This window comes from Hyla sarda, chromosome 7 (genome assembly GCF_029499605.1).
Source record: "Hyla sarda isolate aHylSar1 chromosome 7, aHylSar1.hap1, whole genome shotgun sequence".
Lineage (NCBI taxonomy): Eukaryota > Metazoa > Chordata > Amphibia > Anura > Hylidae > Hyla > Hyla sarda.
Window position 1 is genome coordinate 185,142,507 of NC_079195.1, and position 12,821 is coordinate 185,155,327.

Consider the following 12,821-nt stretch of genomic DNA (forward strand, 5'->3'; position numbering starts at 1 on the left):
ATTTTCACAAGGCAAAATAGGAAAAAAGCCCCCGAAAATTAGTAACCCATTTCTTCTGAGTAAGAACATACCCCATATGTGGACGTCAAGTGCTCTGCTGGCGCACTACAATGCTCAGAAGAGAAGGAGCGCCATTGGGATTTTGGAGAGAAAATTTGTCCTGAATTGAAGGCTACGTGTGTTTACAAAGCCCCCATAGTGCCAGAACAATGGACCGCCCCCCCCCCCCACATGTGACCCCATTTTGGAAACTACATCCCTCACGGAATTTTGTAAGGGGTGCAGTGAGCATTTATGCCCCACCGGTGTCTGACAGAGTTTTGGAACAGTGGTCCATGAAAATGAAAATTGTAATTTTTCATTTGCACAGCCCACTGTTCCAAATATCTGTCAAACGTCAGTGGGGTGTAAATGCTCACTGCACCGCTTATTAAATTCTATGAGGTGTGTATTTTCCAAAATGGGGTCACATGTGGGGGGGGGGGGTTCACTGTTCTGGCACCACGGGGTGCTTTGTAAATGCACATGGGGTTACAAATTTTTGGGGGCATTTTCTCCTATTACCCCTTGTAAAAATGTAAAATTTGAGGAAAAAACAGCATTTTAGTGAAAAAAAATTGTTTTCATTGAGGGGTGTAGTTTCCAAAAATAGTATGCCATGTGTTTTTTTTTTTTTGCTGTTCTGGCACAATAGGGGCTTCCTAAATGCGACATGCCCCCCAAAAACCATTTCAGCAAAATTTGCTTTCCAAAAGCCAAATGTGGGTATTTTCATAGTGTTACAAATATTGGGGTGCATTTTCTCCCATTACCCTTTGTAAGAATTTTTTTTTCATTTACACATCCGACTTTAACGAAAAGTCGTCAAACACCTGTGGGGTATTAAGGCTCACTGGACCCCTTGTTACATGTCTTGAGGGGTGTAGTTTTCAAAATAGTATACCATGTGGGGTTTATTTTATTTTTATTTTTGCTGTTCTGGCACCATAGGGGCTTCCTAAATGTGACATGCCCCTCAAAAACCATTTCAGAAAAACTCACTGTCCAAAATCCCATTGTTGCTCCTTCCCTTCTGAGCCCCCTACTGTGCTTGCCGAGCACTTCACATACACATATGAGGTATTAATTGGGTTACAAATTTTGGGGGGATTTTTCTCCTATTACCCCTTGTGGTGGATGACTATGTGAGCTTCCTCTCTATTCATACAGGGTAAAAGAGACCTCCATTCTGGTCAGATCCCTACCAATAAGCTAGCTATTATCGATCCTGTGGACAGATGATCATTTTAAATATTGGAGTTTCCCCTTTAATCCTCTCCTGTGCCTCATAGTGATCCTTAGATAATATTAGAGGAACACTTTCCAAACTCTGTAACACCCTCTCTGGAAAATATTGGTAAATCCTGCGTGGTGGAAAACCCTAGAGATTACCCATTTTTAGAATCTGTCTATGGTGTAAAATAAAGACAACCATACAATGTTCATGGACAACTTTGCATTTATTATCTGAGACCTAGTAAAGAAGATTGTTCAGCAAAGTCAATTGTCAAACTGTCTACATCTTATATAGAACTTATCCTTCTCCCATAACTAAGACTGGACACTCAAAAATAATTTATGTTGCTCGGCTTAAAAAATAGGTCCTAATGGTGGTGAAGCCGTATCATGACATATATACTGTACATTAATGACTATGGACCTACAACCCAATGTATGTGGGTGATGACCACTTATTGGATGTAGCAGAACATTACAGGCCCTTACAAGGCTTTATTATTCCTGCCATTACAGCAGGTACAATATCTGGTTATTCCTGCACCAGGATCATTTGGATTCCCCCACAACCGCCCTTGTTATAACCTTCCAGCAGAGTCTATGGGCACCACTGCCAACCTATACAGCACATAAAAGTCACATCACTCTGCTCCATCTACTAATAAAACAGCACTACAAGAACCAGCCATGGATGTCTCCATTTTTCTGGACACTAGGCTATCACCATGATGCCCACATTACAGTGTATATGGATGCACAGGTCCCTGGACCACTTCCAGCAGGTGCCACCTGATGTTGCTATGACAACACGTCACCTGGACAACGGCTGTTGTTGTTGTTTACCCACAACTGTCAGTTGGACCGAGCGGACGGACTTCTACAGGATCCCAAAGATGGCGGCTACTGGAGGAAGAGGAGATGGCGAGAAGGAGAGAGGAAAGAAGATGAAGAGAGAAGAGGAGGACGAGGAGGAGGAGAAGAGAGGAGATGAGAGGAAGAAGAAAGAGGTGAGCGAGGAGCTGAAGAGAGGAAAGAAGAGGAAGAGAGAAGAGAGCGAGGAGGTGGAGAAGGAGAGAGGAGCGAAGAGGAAGAGAGAAGAGGAGCGCGAGGAGGAGGAGAAGAGAGGAGATGAGAGGAAGAAGAAAGAGCTGAGCGAGAAGCTGAAGAGAGGAAAGAAGAGGAAAAGAGAAGAGAGCGAGGAGGTGGAGAAGGAGAGAGGAGCGAAGAGGAAGAGAGAAGAGGAGCACGAGGAGGAGAAGAGAGAAGAGGAGAGGAAGAAGGAAGATGAGAGCAAGGAGGGGAAGAGAGGGAAGAAGAGGAAGAGAGAAGAGGAGATTGAAGAGGAGGAGAAGAGAGGGAAGAAGAGGAAGAGAGAAGAGGAGGAGAAGAGAGGAGAGGAGAGGAAGAAGGAAAAGGAGAGTGAGGAGGAGGAAAAGAAAAGGAGAGGAGAGGATGCCAGAGTATTGGAGGATGAGGAGCCAAGACCAGGCACCAGTCAGGCCCCCGGAACATCAAGCAATTACCCCAAATTTAACATCAAACACCTTACTGTCCATCAGGTATTGGGTAGGGGCAGCTTTGGAGTGGTAAGTTTATTTATGTTTATTTTATGTTGAATGGACAATCAATGTAATTTTATCTCATATGTATTTAATGTGCAGCTGAATGTAGGCTATTGCTTTCTGTTATCAGCCCTTATGCTCATGAGGATAGCTGTACATAATGAGGTGAATAACAGACAGTCCAGTAAATAACCAGCCCCCATGATCACTCCTATATATCACATATCTGCAGCACTAGAGACCTCCAGTAATGTTTATATCCCTGTGTGTGACAGATATCGGGCCCTTATGTAACGCTGCACTGTAATAAGTCCCCATATTAGATCTGGTCTGCTAGAGATGGGTATTAGACTGTATTAGAGAGTAATCCCTATCTCATTTTCCTTAACTAGTTAGTTACCTTAATAATAATTTTTCTATGTCTGGTAAAATTATTGCCAGAATATAGATGTCGGTGATTTTCCACCCCATAATATAGTTTTTGGGAGTAAAACTTTTTTTTACTTAGCACCAGCAAGGGCAAAGCTATAGGGAGTGCAGAGGTAATTATACCGGGGCCCTGGTGCCTAACGGGACCCCAAAGCACATCTGCCCTATAAGTGACCAGTATTATAATTGGCAGATGGGGCCCAGAAGCTACAAGTTACACCTCTGAGCACCAGTATATTCAACCACTGCCCTGTGGGATTTTCTGTTGTTTTTCTCTTCATTTATGTATTTTATGATGTATTGTTTACGTATATTTAATAAAATAATGTCTTTTTTTGAGATTGTTGTTGGGAAGTCTTCTTTGTTTCTGTAGAATTTAATGTTTAATGGTATAGTTTGTAGGACATTTATTGACAGAAATTTTGAAAATACATTGGGGGAGATTTAGTAAAACCTGTCTAGTGGAAAAGTTGCTGAGTTGCCCATAGCAACCAATCAGATCGCTTCTTTCATTTTTGAAAAGGCCTGTAAAAAATGAAAGAAGTGATACATATTTTATTTATTTATTTTCTCCTTAGGGGAGATTTATAAAAACCTGTGTAGAGATAAGGTTGCCCAGTTGCCCATAGCAACCAATCAGATCGCTGTTTTTTATATTTTGCAAAGGCCTTTTTAAAATGAAAGAAGTGATATGATTGGTTGCTATGGGCAACTACATTCTGCAGTTTTGTGTGAAATACTCTGAAATAGTTGTGTGAAAAGTTAGGATTTTTATTTTTTATTCCAGATTCTTTACTTGTAAGAAAGATATAGGATTATATATATAATTTATGCCACATACATTAGGTATTTATGTGCATCTATGTCTAATCTTTGTTGGCATCATTTGTTAAATGTTATTTTACTTTTTTAGGACGTTAACGGGGTTTAGAAATTTGGCAACAATTTTCTAAATGTTATATTTTTAGAGACCAATTCAGTTGAGAAGTGGATCTGAGGGGCCTACGTGTTAGAACCCACTCATTATATGAACTGTACCCCTCAAAGTAATAAAAATGACTATTAGCCATGAAGTCTTGATACTCCGGCCCCTGTATCGCCAGTCATTACGCACAGAGCGAGTTTGCGATCAGACATCTTATCCCTTTGAATAGAGGATAAGAGGTCTAGGGGAGGAGTACCCCTTTAAGTTCCAGGGCACCAAGATGTATATTTACCTCTAATGGGAGAGATTTATTAAAACCTGTCCAAAGGATAAGTTGACCAGTTGCCCATAGCAACCAATCAGATCGCTTCTTTATTTTTTTTTTAAAATGAAAGCAGCGATCTGATTGGTTGCTATGGGCAACTGCTCCACTTTTCCTCTGCACAGGTCTTTATACATCTCCCCCAATATTCTTAAGGGGTTATCATTCTGATAATACACTGTAACAAAAACCTCCTTATGTCCCTATCATTATGATAACACACTGTAAGAAACCTCCCCATGTAATCACCTTACTACTGGGGTGACACACTGTAACAAACCTCCTCCTCATGTAATCTACTTACTACTTGGGTGACACACTGTAACAAACTTCCTCTTCATGTAATATCCTTACTACTGGGGTGACACACTGTAACAAAACTCCTCCTCATGTAATTACCTTACTACTGGGGTGACACACTGTAACAAACCTCCTCCTCATGTAATCTACTTACTACTTGGGTGACACACTGTAACAAACCTCCTCTTCATGTAATATCCTTACTACTTGGGTGACACACTGTAACAAACCTCCTCCTCATGTAATCTCCTTACTTCTGGGGTGACACACCGTAACAAAACTCCTCCTCATGTAATTACCTTACTACTGGGGTGACACACTGTAACAAACCTCCTCCTCATGTAATCTCCATACTACTGGGATGACACACTGTAACAAACCTCCTCCTCATGTAACCTCCTTACTACTTGGGTGACACACTGTAACAAACCTCCTCATGTAATCTCCTTACTACTGGGGTGACACACTGTAACAAACCCTCTCCTCATGTAATCTCCTTACTACTAGGGTGACACACTGCAACAAACCTCCTCCTCATGTAATCTCCTTACTACTGGGGTGACACACTGTAACAAACCTCCTCCTCATGTAATCTCCTTACTACTGGGGTGACACACTGTAACAAACCTCCTCCTCATTTAATCTCTTTACTACTGGGGTGACACACAGTAACAAACCTCCTCCTCATGTAACCTCCTTACTACTTGGGTGACACACTGTAACAAACCTCCTCCTCATCTAATCTCCTCACTACTGGGGTGACACACTGTAACAAACCCTCTCCTCATGTAATCTCCTTACTACTGGGGTGACACACTGCAGCAAACCTCCTCCTCATGTAATCTCCTTACTACTGGGGTGACACACTGTAACAAACCTCCTTCTCATGTAATCTCCTTACTACTGGGGTGACACACTGTAACAAACCTCCTCCTCATGTAATCTCCTTACTACTTGGGTGACACACTGTAACAAACCTCCTCATCATGTAATCTCCTTACTACTGGGGTGACACACTGTAACAAACCTCCTCCTCATGTAATATCCTTACTACTGGGATGACACACTGTAACAAACCTCCTCATCATATAATCTCCTTACTACTGGGGTGACACTGTAACAAACCTCCTCCTCATGTAATCTCCTTACTTCTGGGGTGACACACTGTAACAAACCTCCTCCTCATGTAATCTCCTTACTACTGGGGTGACACACTGTAACAAACCTCCTCAACATGTAATCTCCTTAGTACTGGGGTGACACACTGTAACAAATCTTCTTCCATGTAATTACCCTACTGGGCTGACATGTGACCTCTCCTCCAACTCAGTCCCGCCTCCTCCGCAGCATCACACAGGTCCTTCAACCACGATCTTTTCTCTCCTCCACAGCTAAGCTCCGCCCCCACATGTGATGGTGACATCATCACAGGTCCTACACCTCCAGCATCTAGCAGTCCGGGCCAGGGGAGGAGACGGAGGGAGGGTAAGAACAGAGAGGTCGGTCCTGCAGGACTAATGTAACAGGGACGGTGTTCCTCCTGTGGAAAAAACAAAGGAACGCCGTTCCTGCGCGTTCCTGCACTACTCAAGCCCTGTTTGTTTCACATAAATTAAATCAAAGTGGAAGTGGAATTCAAAATGTAATTTTTTTTTTTGACAGATGCTATTTTGTTCTGACATATTTAACACCTTAAGGCTAAGTTTCTACTTTGTCTTTTGGGTTGGAAAAAATGCCTGAAAAAGCCCCAGTGCAATGTCCTGCGTCTGGTGGTTTTTCTGGGGCGTTTTTTCTTGCGTTTTTTCATTTGTGTGGAAATTGCACCTTGGCAGTTTTTTCTGGTACCAAAAATTTGTTCAGCACAAAAAAAAAAGGATGCAGCAGTGATGGAAAATTTTTATTAAATGAAATGTATATATTTTATAACAACATTTTTATTATTTTTTAATATAGTGTGTGTGTTTCACTTTTTTTCTCTATTTTTTATTTTTTTTTAGGTAGTACTACTCCCAGCATGGAACACACTGTTCCATGATGGGAGTAGTAGTACCTGTACTAATAGACATATCGCCCCGGGTGACAGTCCTGACACCCGATGCGATCGTCCATAATATAGTAGAGATGCAGAGCGGCTCTATACAGCACTCGCATCTCTGCTCTGTACTCCGCCCAGTGATGTGAATAGAACATCATTCATATTTTCTGCAAAGAGCTGTGGCCGGATGGTGGCAGCCAATCACAGCTCTGAGGGAAATATGAATGATGTTCTATTCATATCACTGGCCGGAGTACAGAGCAGAGATGCGAGCGCTGTATACAGCCACTCTGCATCTCTGCTATAGACAGGACGATCGCAGCCTAAGGCTAAGTTTCTACTTTTTTTTTGTGAAAACGCCAAGAAAAACGTCAATTCTGCCGCATGGCGTTTTTTCGGCCAAAAAATGCTGCAGCCAAATGTTAGCTGTAAATCAATGAGAAATCCAAAAATTCTTATTCCACTTGGTGTCTTTCACTTTGGTGTTTTTTTTTAATGCTTTTGGCGTTTTTTCACTCTTTTTTGGCGTTTGTCAGATCCTCAGTAATCGCAGCATGTTGAGCCACTGGCGATTTTTTAGTCAAAATCTTGGCGTTTTTCTCCCATAGAAGTCTATGAGAGTGAAAAAACGCCAAGAAAAACGATATGGGGGTTTTAACTTTGGCGTTTTTGCAGGCATTTTTCATTCTTTTTTGGACTTTAGCGATCCAAAAAAGTGATGGAAATACCTTTTTTAATAAAATTTTGTAGGGTACCATAAAAAAAAAAAGATACAGTAGTGAAGGAAAAAATTGTATCCAACGAAATGTATCTTTTTTATAACAACATTTTTATTACTTTTTAAACAGGGATCAATTTATGTGGGCGGGTGGGGACCTAAAAATGTAGCTGACAATAATAAAACTGTAGTCTGTGTGTGTTTTTCACTTTTTTTTCTTTATTTTTTTTACATTTTTTTAGGTAGTACTACTACTCCCAGCATGGAACACACTGTTCCACGATAGGCGTAGTAGTACCTGTACTAATTGACAGATCATCGTTGCGATCCTCCTGTATAATGTATAGATGCAGTCGCTTTTCTATGGGCCCCTGCACTGACATATATATACACATATTCATGTTTCCTGCAGAGAGTTGTGATTGGCCAGATGGTTCCAGCCAATTACAGCTCTCTATGGGAAATAGGAAATCTCCATAGCAAACCTATCCTGCTCTGGACAGTTCCTGACATGGACAGAGGATTCAACAGAGAGCACTTTGGTCATACAGAAAATAAATTAAAAAGAAATGAACTTCCTGTGGAGCATACAGCAGCTGATAAATACTGGAAGGATTAGGATTTTTAAATAGAAGTAATTTACAAATCTGTTTAACTTTCTGGCACGAGTTGAATTAAAAAACATTTTTCCACTGGAGTACCCCTTTAAGGACTAATTTTTCCAATTTCGTTTTTTCCTCCTGACCTTCTAAAAATCCTAACACGTTGAATTCTGTCCTTCATATAGGGGCTTGTATTTTGTGTCACTAATTGTACCTTGTAATGACATCACTTATTTTATAATATAATTTGCAAGGGAAAAAAAATTGTTTGTGGGGTGAAATAAAAAAATGCCATTTTGCAACTTATTAGGGCTTCCAATTCTATGCAGTGCACTTTCGGTAAAAAGACACCTAATCTTTATTCTATAGGTCCATACGGTTACAAGGATACCCAATATATGTAGGTTTTATTTTATCTTACTACTTAAAAAAAAATTATACCTACATGCACCAAAATTAGTATGTTTAAAATTGTCATATTTTGACCCCTATAACTTTTTTATTTTTCTGCATATGGGGCTATATGAGGGCTCATTTTTGTGCCGTGGTCTGTAATTTTTATTGGTACCATTTTTGTTTTGATGGGACTTTTTGATTGCTTTTTATTGATAAAAATGATAGCAGTTGGGACCCACGGGGTTTGAAGCGTCCTCCACTCGTGAGAATGCTTTAAACCCCGGTAAAGGGACTCAGGGCATACATGTACGCCCTGAGTCCTTAAGGACTCAGGTTAAGGAACGTACTTGTATGCCCTGCATCCTGAGCTGGTAAAAATATCCCATATGTGGCCCTAGAGTGCTACGTGACTCACACACACAGGCCTCGGACCGAAGAGCCAACTGAACTAGCCAGAATGTATGATTTAATTATTTGATCCCGGAGTCACTAGTGTTGAGTGTCTGGTGCTCATAGTAGCTGACACTCAACACTATAAAATGAGCGCAGCTCCTGTGCTCGCTTCAAAGTCACTTAACGCTGTAGGGCGTACATTTATGCTAGGTTGGAGATTCCATAGATTTTCTCGTTGTAATGACTCTGTAAATTAACCTATGTGGTATTGGAAATACATAATATATCCCATAGTCTTCCATTTGCTCAATTGCTCCCTTTGCTTTCTTTCAGGTGGGCCTGGCATCAGTCCCCGGCCGAAACAACTACGTGGCCATCAAGGGAATCACCAAGACAGGGGACAATGCAGCGACCCTGCAGAGAGAGAGACGGATCCTCATGCTGGCCCGAGACTGCCCGTTCCTGTGTCACCTGTATGCTGCACAGCAGTCTCAGGACCATGCATTCTTCATCACCGAGTACCTGTCCGGCGGCAGCCTGGAGGCTTTACTCAGAATGTGCAGCTGTCTGAACACCGACATAGTAAGATTCTACACAGCAGAGATTGCATGTGGCCTCCATTTCCTTCACAGACAGAACGTCATCCACCGGTAAGTCTAACTTCCTTGTCATGTTGTGAATAATAAATAGGAAAGAGGCCTCCAATTCCAGAGAAGATCCAGCACTCAGGTATGGGTTAAAAATCTTCCAGCTTTATTTTGAATATATTGAAATGTCCAGTGGGCTACAGATTATATAAAAACCAACGCGATTCGCTGATGTCTTTTTCAAGGCTTAAAGGGGCACTGTCATTTTAAAAAACTTTTTATATTTTGTAGTACTACTGATAAAATGACTTTTATTAAAAATACATTTATTTAAAAAAATATAAATTTTACAAAAAAATAAAAAATAAAAATATAGCCGCCACTAGAGGTCATCTATCTTTATGCAGACAGACTACTCTGTATTTTGTAGCATACTAAATACCATAAAGCATGTTGGTATCCAGTATAGGAGATCACTGCTGCACCACTGCAGCCTTCAGTTGTTCTGTAACTACAACTCCCATGATCGAATTTGTAGTTTTGCAACAGCTAAAGGCACCACTGCTCTAACACAGTGCTTTACAAACACTAAAGCTCCAGCTGTTGTAAAACAACGACTCCCAGCATGCTTGAACAGCCAAAGCTTTTTCTTACTCCTGAATGACAAAGAGGCTGATCATACATTAATGAGTACGAAGAAGCTGAATGACACATATAGTGACAGCTATGTTGATTAGCTTCCAGCTTTATTAGGAACAGATAGAACATATGTGCATAAAAACTACTGTGCTTTTATCATTGAAATCCTTGCACTAATTTATAAAGATCTATTTTTATATTTATACATTTAATATTGTATATACTCACCATAATGTCTTAGGAATACTGCAGGCAAACTCCAATAATCTTCCTCTCTGTGTAACATGTACAGCATGAAACCAGAGAGGAAAGGGTTACAGGAGGGCAGTGATTTGCAGACTGCCAGGCTGCTCCCAGACACAGAGCAGATGACTCATCCACAGTGAGAGAGAGAGATGCCCCTTCCCCAAGGCAAGAAGACAAAGCAAGTGAGCAAGATATGAATGCTACTTGTTAGGGATATATAGGTCCTAGACCCATAAAATTTATATATGTTTATTATCAGGATTAGATACTGAGTAACATTTTTAATTTTTTTGGCACAATGACAGGTACGTTTTAAAGTAATGGCCCTCAACACGATATAAATAGTATATAAGAAAAAAGAAAAACCTTTTTGTTTGTGCACCTGTATAATCACCAACACTTTCAAAGATACAAAAAAATAACTCCTTATTGACTAACATCATTTTGCAAGGGGTGTACACAATAAAGATAAACAATAGATAAGTATAATATAATGGGATACCATGATATTAATAATCATTTAAATGATAATAATAGTATACATAGATAACATAAATCCCACCATACGAACTAATGTTATAAATCCTGTAGTATAGTGGCAGGAGTAAAAAGGCAGCACACAAGAGAGATCCAGCGAGGAGGTTTAATAGAAATACATTATGTCACGCCCCCCTCCCACAGACTTGCATTGTGGGGGCGGGGCGGGACATCACATGGGGGCGGAGTTGGGACATTACAATACTCCGGCCCCATAGTCGTGACCCAGCAGACTCGGAGGCTGCAGCGCTACATGCAGCTCCCACAGGTGCATGCGAGATGGGACCCCCGCAGCGGTGGGACCCCCGCGATCAGACATCTTATCCCCTATTCTTTGGATATGGGATAAGATGTCTTAGGGCCGGAGTACTAGTTTAAGACCATTGGGAATTCTAGTATCCATTTCTAATATCCACAAGACCTCCCTTGGACATCCCATTAACCGGTTACATCTAAGTGGTGAGCTGTAAAAAATCATTTTTCCTTCTTTATTGTAAATAATCCACCCAACTTTCCATCAGTGAATTTTGAATAATTTTACTATTGTTTTTTATTTATCAATCTTTTTTCTTCTTTAATTGCAGAGATATCAAGCCAGATAACATCATGCTGGATCGAGATGGACACATCTGCATCATAGACCTCGGACTTGCCCAAGATGGCGTCACCTCTTCCAACAAGATCAAAGGAGTGACGGGCACGTTACCATACATGGCCCCAGAGGTGCTCCAGAGGAAGATGTACTATGCAGCGGTTGACTGGTGGAGCCTGGGGATTGTTGTATCCCGGATGTCAGCAGGGCGTTCCCCATTCTACTTTGGCTGCAACAGAGAAATGGCTTGCGATTCCATCACCAGAGAGAAGCCTAATATTCCATCTTGGCTCCCTGCTGACCTGACACATCTCATCAAACAACTGCTGCACAAGAATCCTGAGAAGCGGCTGGGTGTGAACAGGAACATCAGAGACCATCCATTCTTCACCACCATCAACTGGGAGGAACTGGAGCAGAAGAGAGCACAGCCGCCATTTACACCATTCGAGGCAGCTCTGAAGAAGGGAGACCTGCGGTGGTCAGAGGTAGAGACAGCCCTTCACCCCTTGGAAGGATTCTCTTTCATAGCTCCAAGCTGGGAATGGTAAGATCAGCCCACGGCCCAGAGCTCTGTACCATCTGAGTGCTGCACCCAGGAGCGGCCTGTGCTTGTAACACCTCAGCACAGGCCGGTAAGTATCACACATCATCACACATACATTAGGATCACACACATACAGGTAGATAGAAATATACACACAGGTACATATATAGATAGTATAGACACATACACACAGACACACAACAGATAGGGGTAGATATCGGCTCTGATCCTGGGACTTGTTCCGATCGCCATATTTGGGGTCAGGAAGGAATTTTTCCCCTTTGAGGACAATTGGCTTATTCCTCAAGGGTTTTTTGCCTTCCTTGGGATCATCTCAGCCATAAATAGGTCAAGTATGATAAATCTTTAATTTATTACTAAATATTCCCACAAATAAAATAATATAAAAATAAATTATAAAAAAAAAAAGGTATAGCATATAAAGTATTTATAACATATAGTTTTCCATATTAAACTAAAAAAGTAGCCAACCCCTCTAGGCTAGCATCAGTTGCCTGATACAGTGATGTAATGGTAAAAATGATGACTGGATCGTGCTTCAATTATAATATGAAAGTGCAAATTTATTACACAATATAAAATACATATAAAATATAAACAATAACTCCTCGAAACACAAGGGCCCTTGTGCCGAGGAAAATTACAATATAAAACTTATAAAACTTATACACACACCAATAGCTAGCATTGAGAAT

The 12,821-nt window shown here is 41.0% G+C and overlaps 1 protein-coding gene across 2 annotated transcripts; it reads left to right on the forward strand.

Annotated features, from left to right (window-relative positions):
* Positions 1-2,151: 2,151 nt before the first annotated feature.
* On the forward strand, positions 2,152-12,205 carry LOC130282879 (protein kinase C delta type-like). 2 transcript variants are annotated; one of them, XM_056531779.1, is made up of 4 exons: positions 2,152-2,861; positions 6,205-6,312; positions 9,291-9,607; positions 11,551-12,205. In XM_056531779.1, exons 1-4 carry the CDS (start codon positions 2,169-2,171, stop codon positions 12,107-12,109), a joined length of 1,677 nt encoding a protein of 558 aa, XP_056387754.1. In that variant the 5' UTR covers positions 2,152-2,168; the 3' UTR covers positions 12,110-12,205. The 2 variants fall into 2 exon arrangements, with proteins under 2 accessions (XP_056387754.1, XP_056387755.1); XM_056531780.1 differs by lacking the exon at positions 6,205-6,312.
* The last annotated feature ends 616 nt before the right edge of the window (positions 12,206-12,821 follow it).

Coding starts and splice junctions, on each gene's coding strand:
- LOC130282879 (XM_056531779.1), top strand. CDS start 2,169: ATGGCGGCTACTGGAGGAAGAGGAGATGGCGAGAAGGAGAGAGGAAAG. Junction 6,313..9,290: donor GGGAGGGTAAGAACAGAGAG/GTCGGTCCTGCA, acceptor GCTTTCTTTCAG/GTGGGCCTGGCATCAGTCCC. Junction 9,608..11,550: donor AGACAGAACGTCATCCACCG/GTAAGTCTAACT, acceptor CTTTAATTGCAG/AGATATCAAGCCAGATAACA.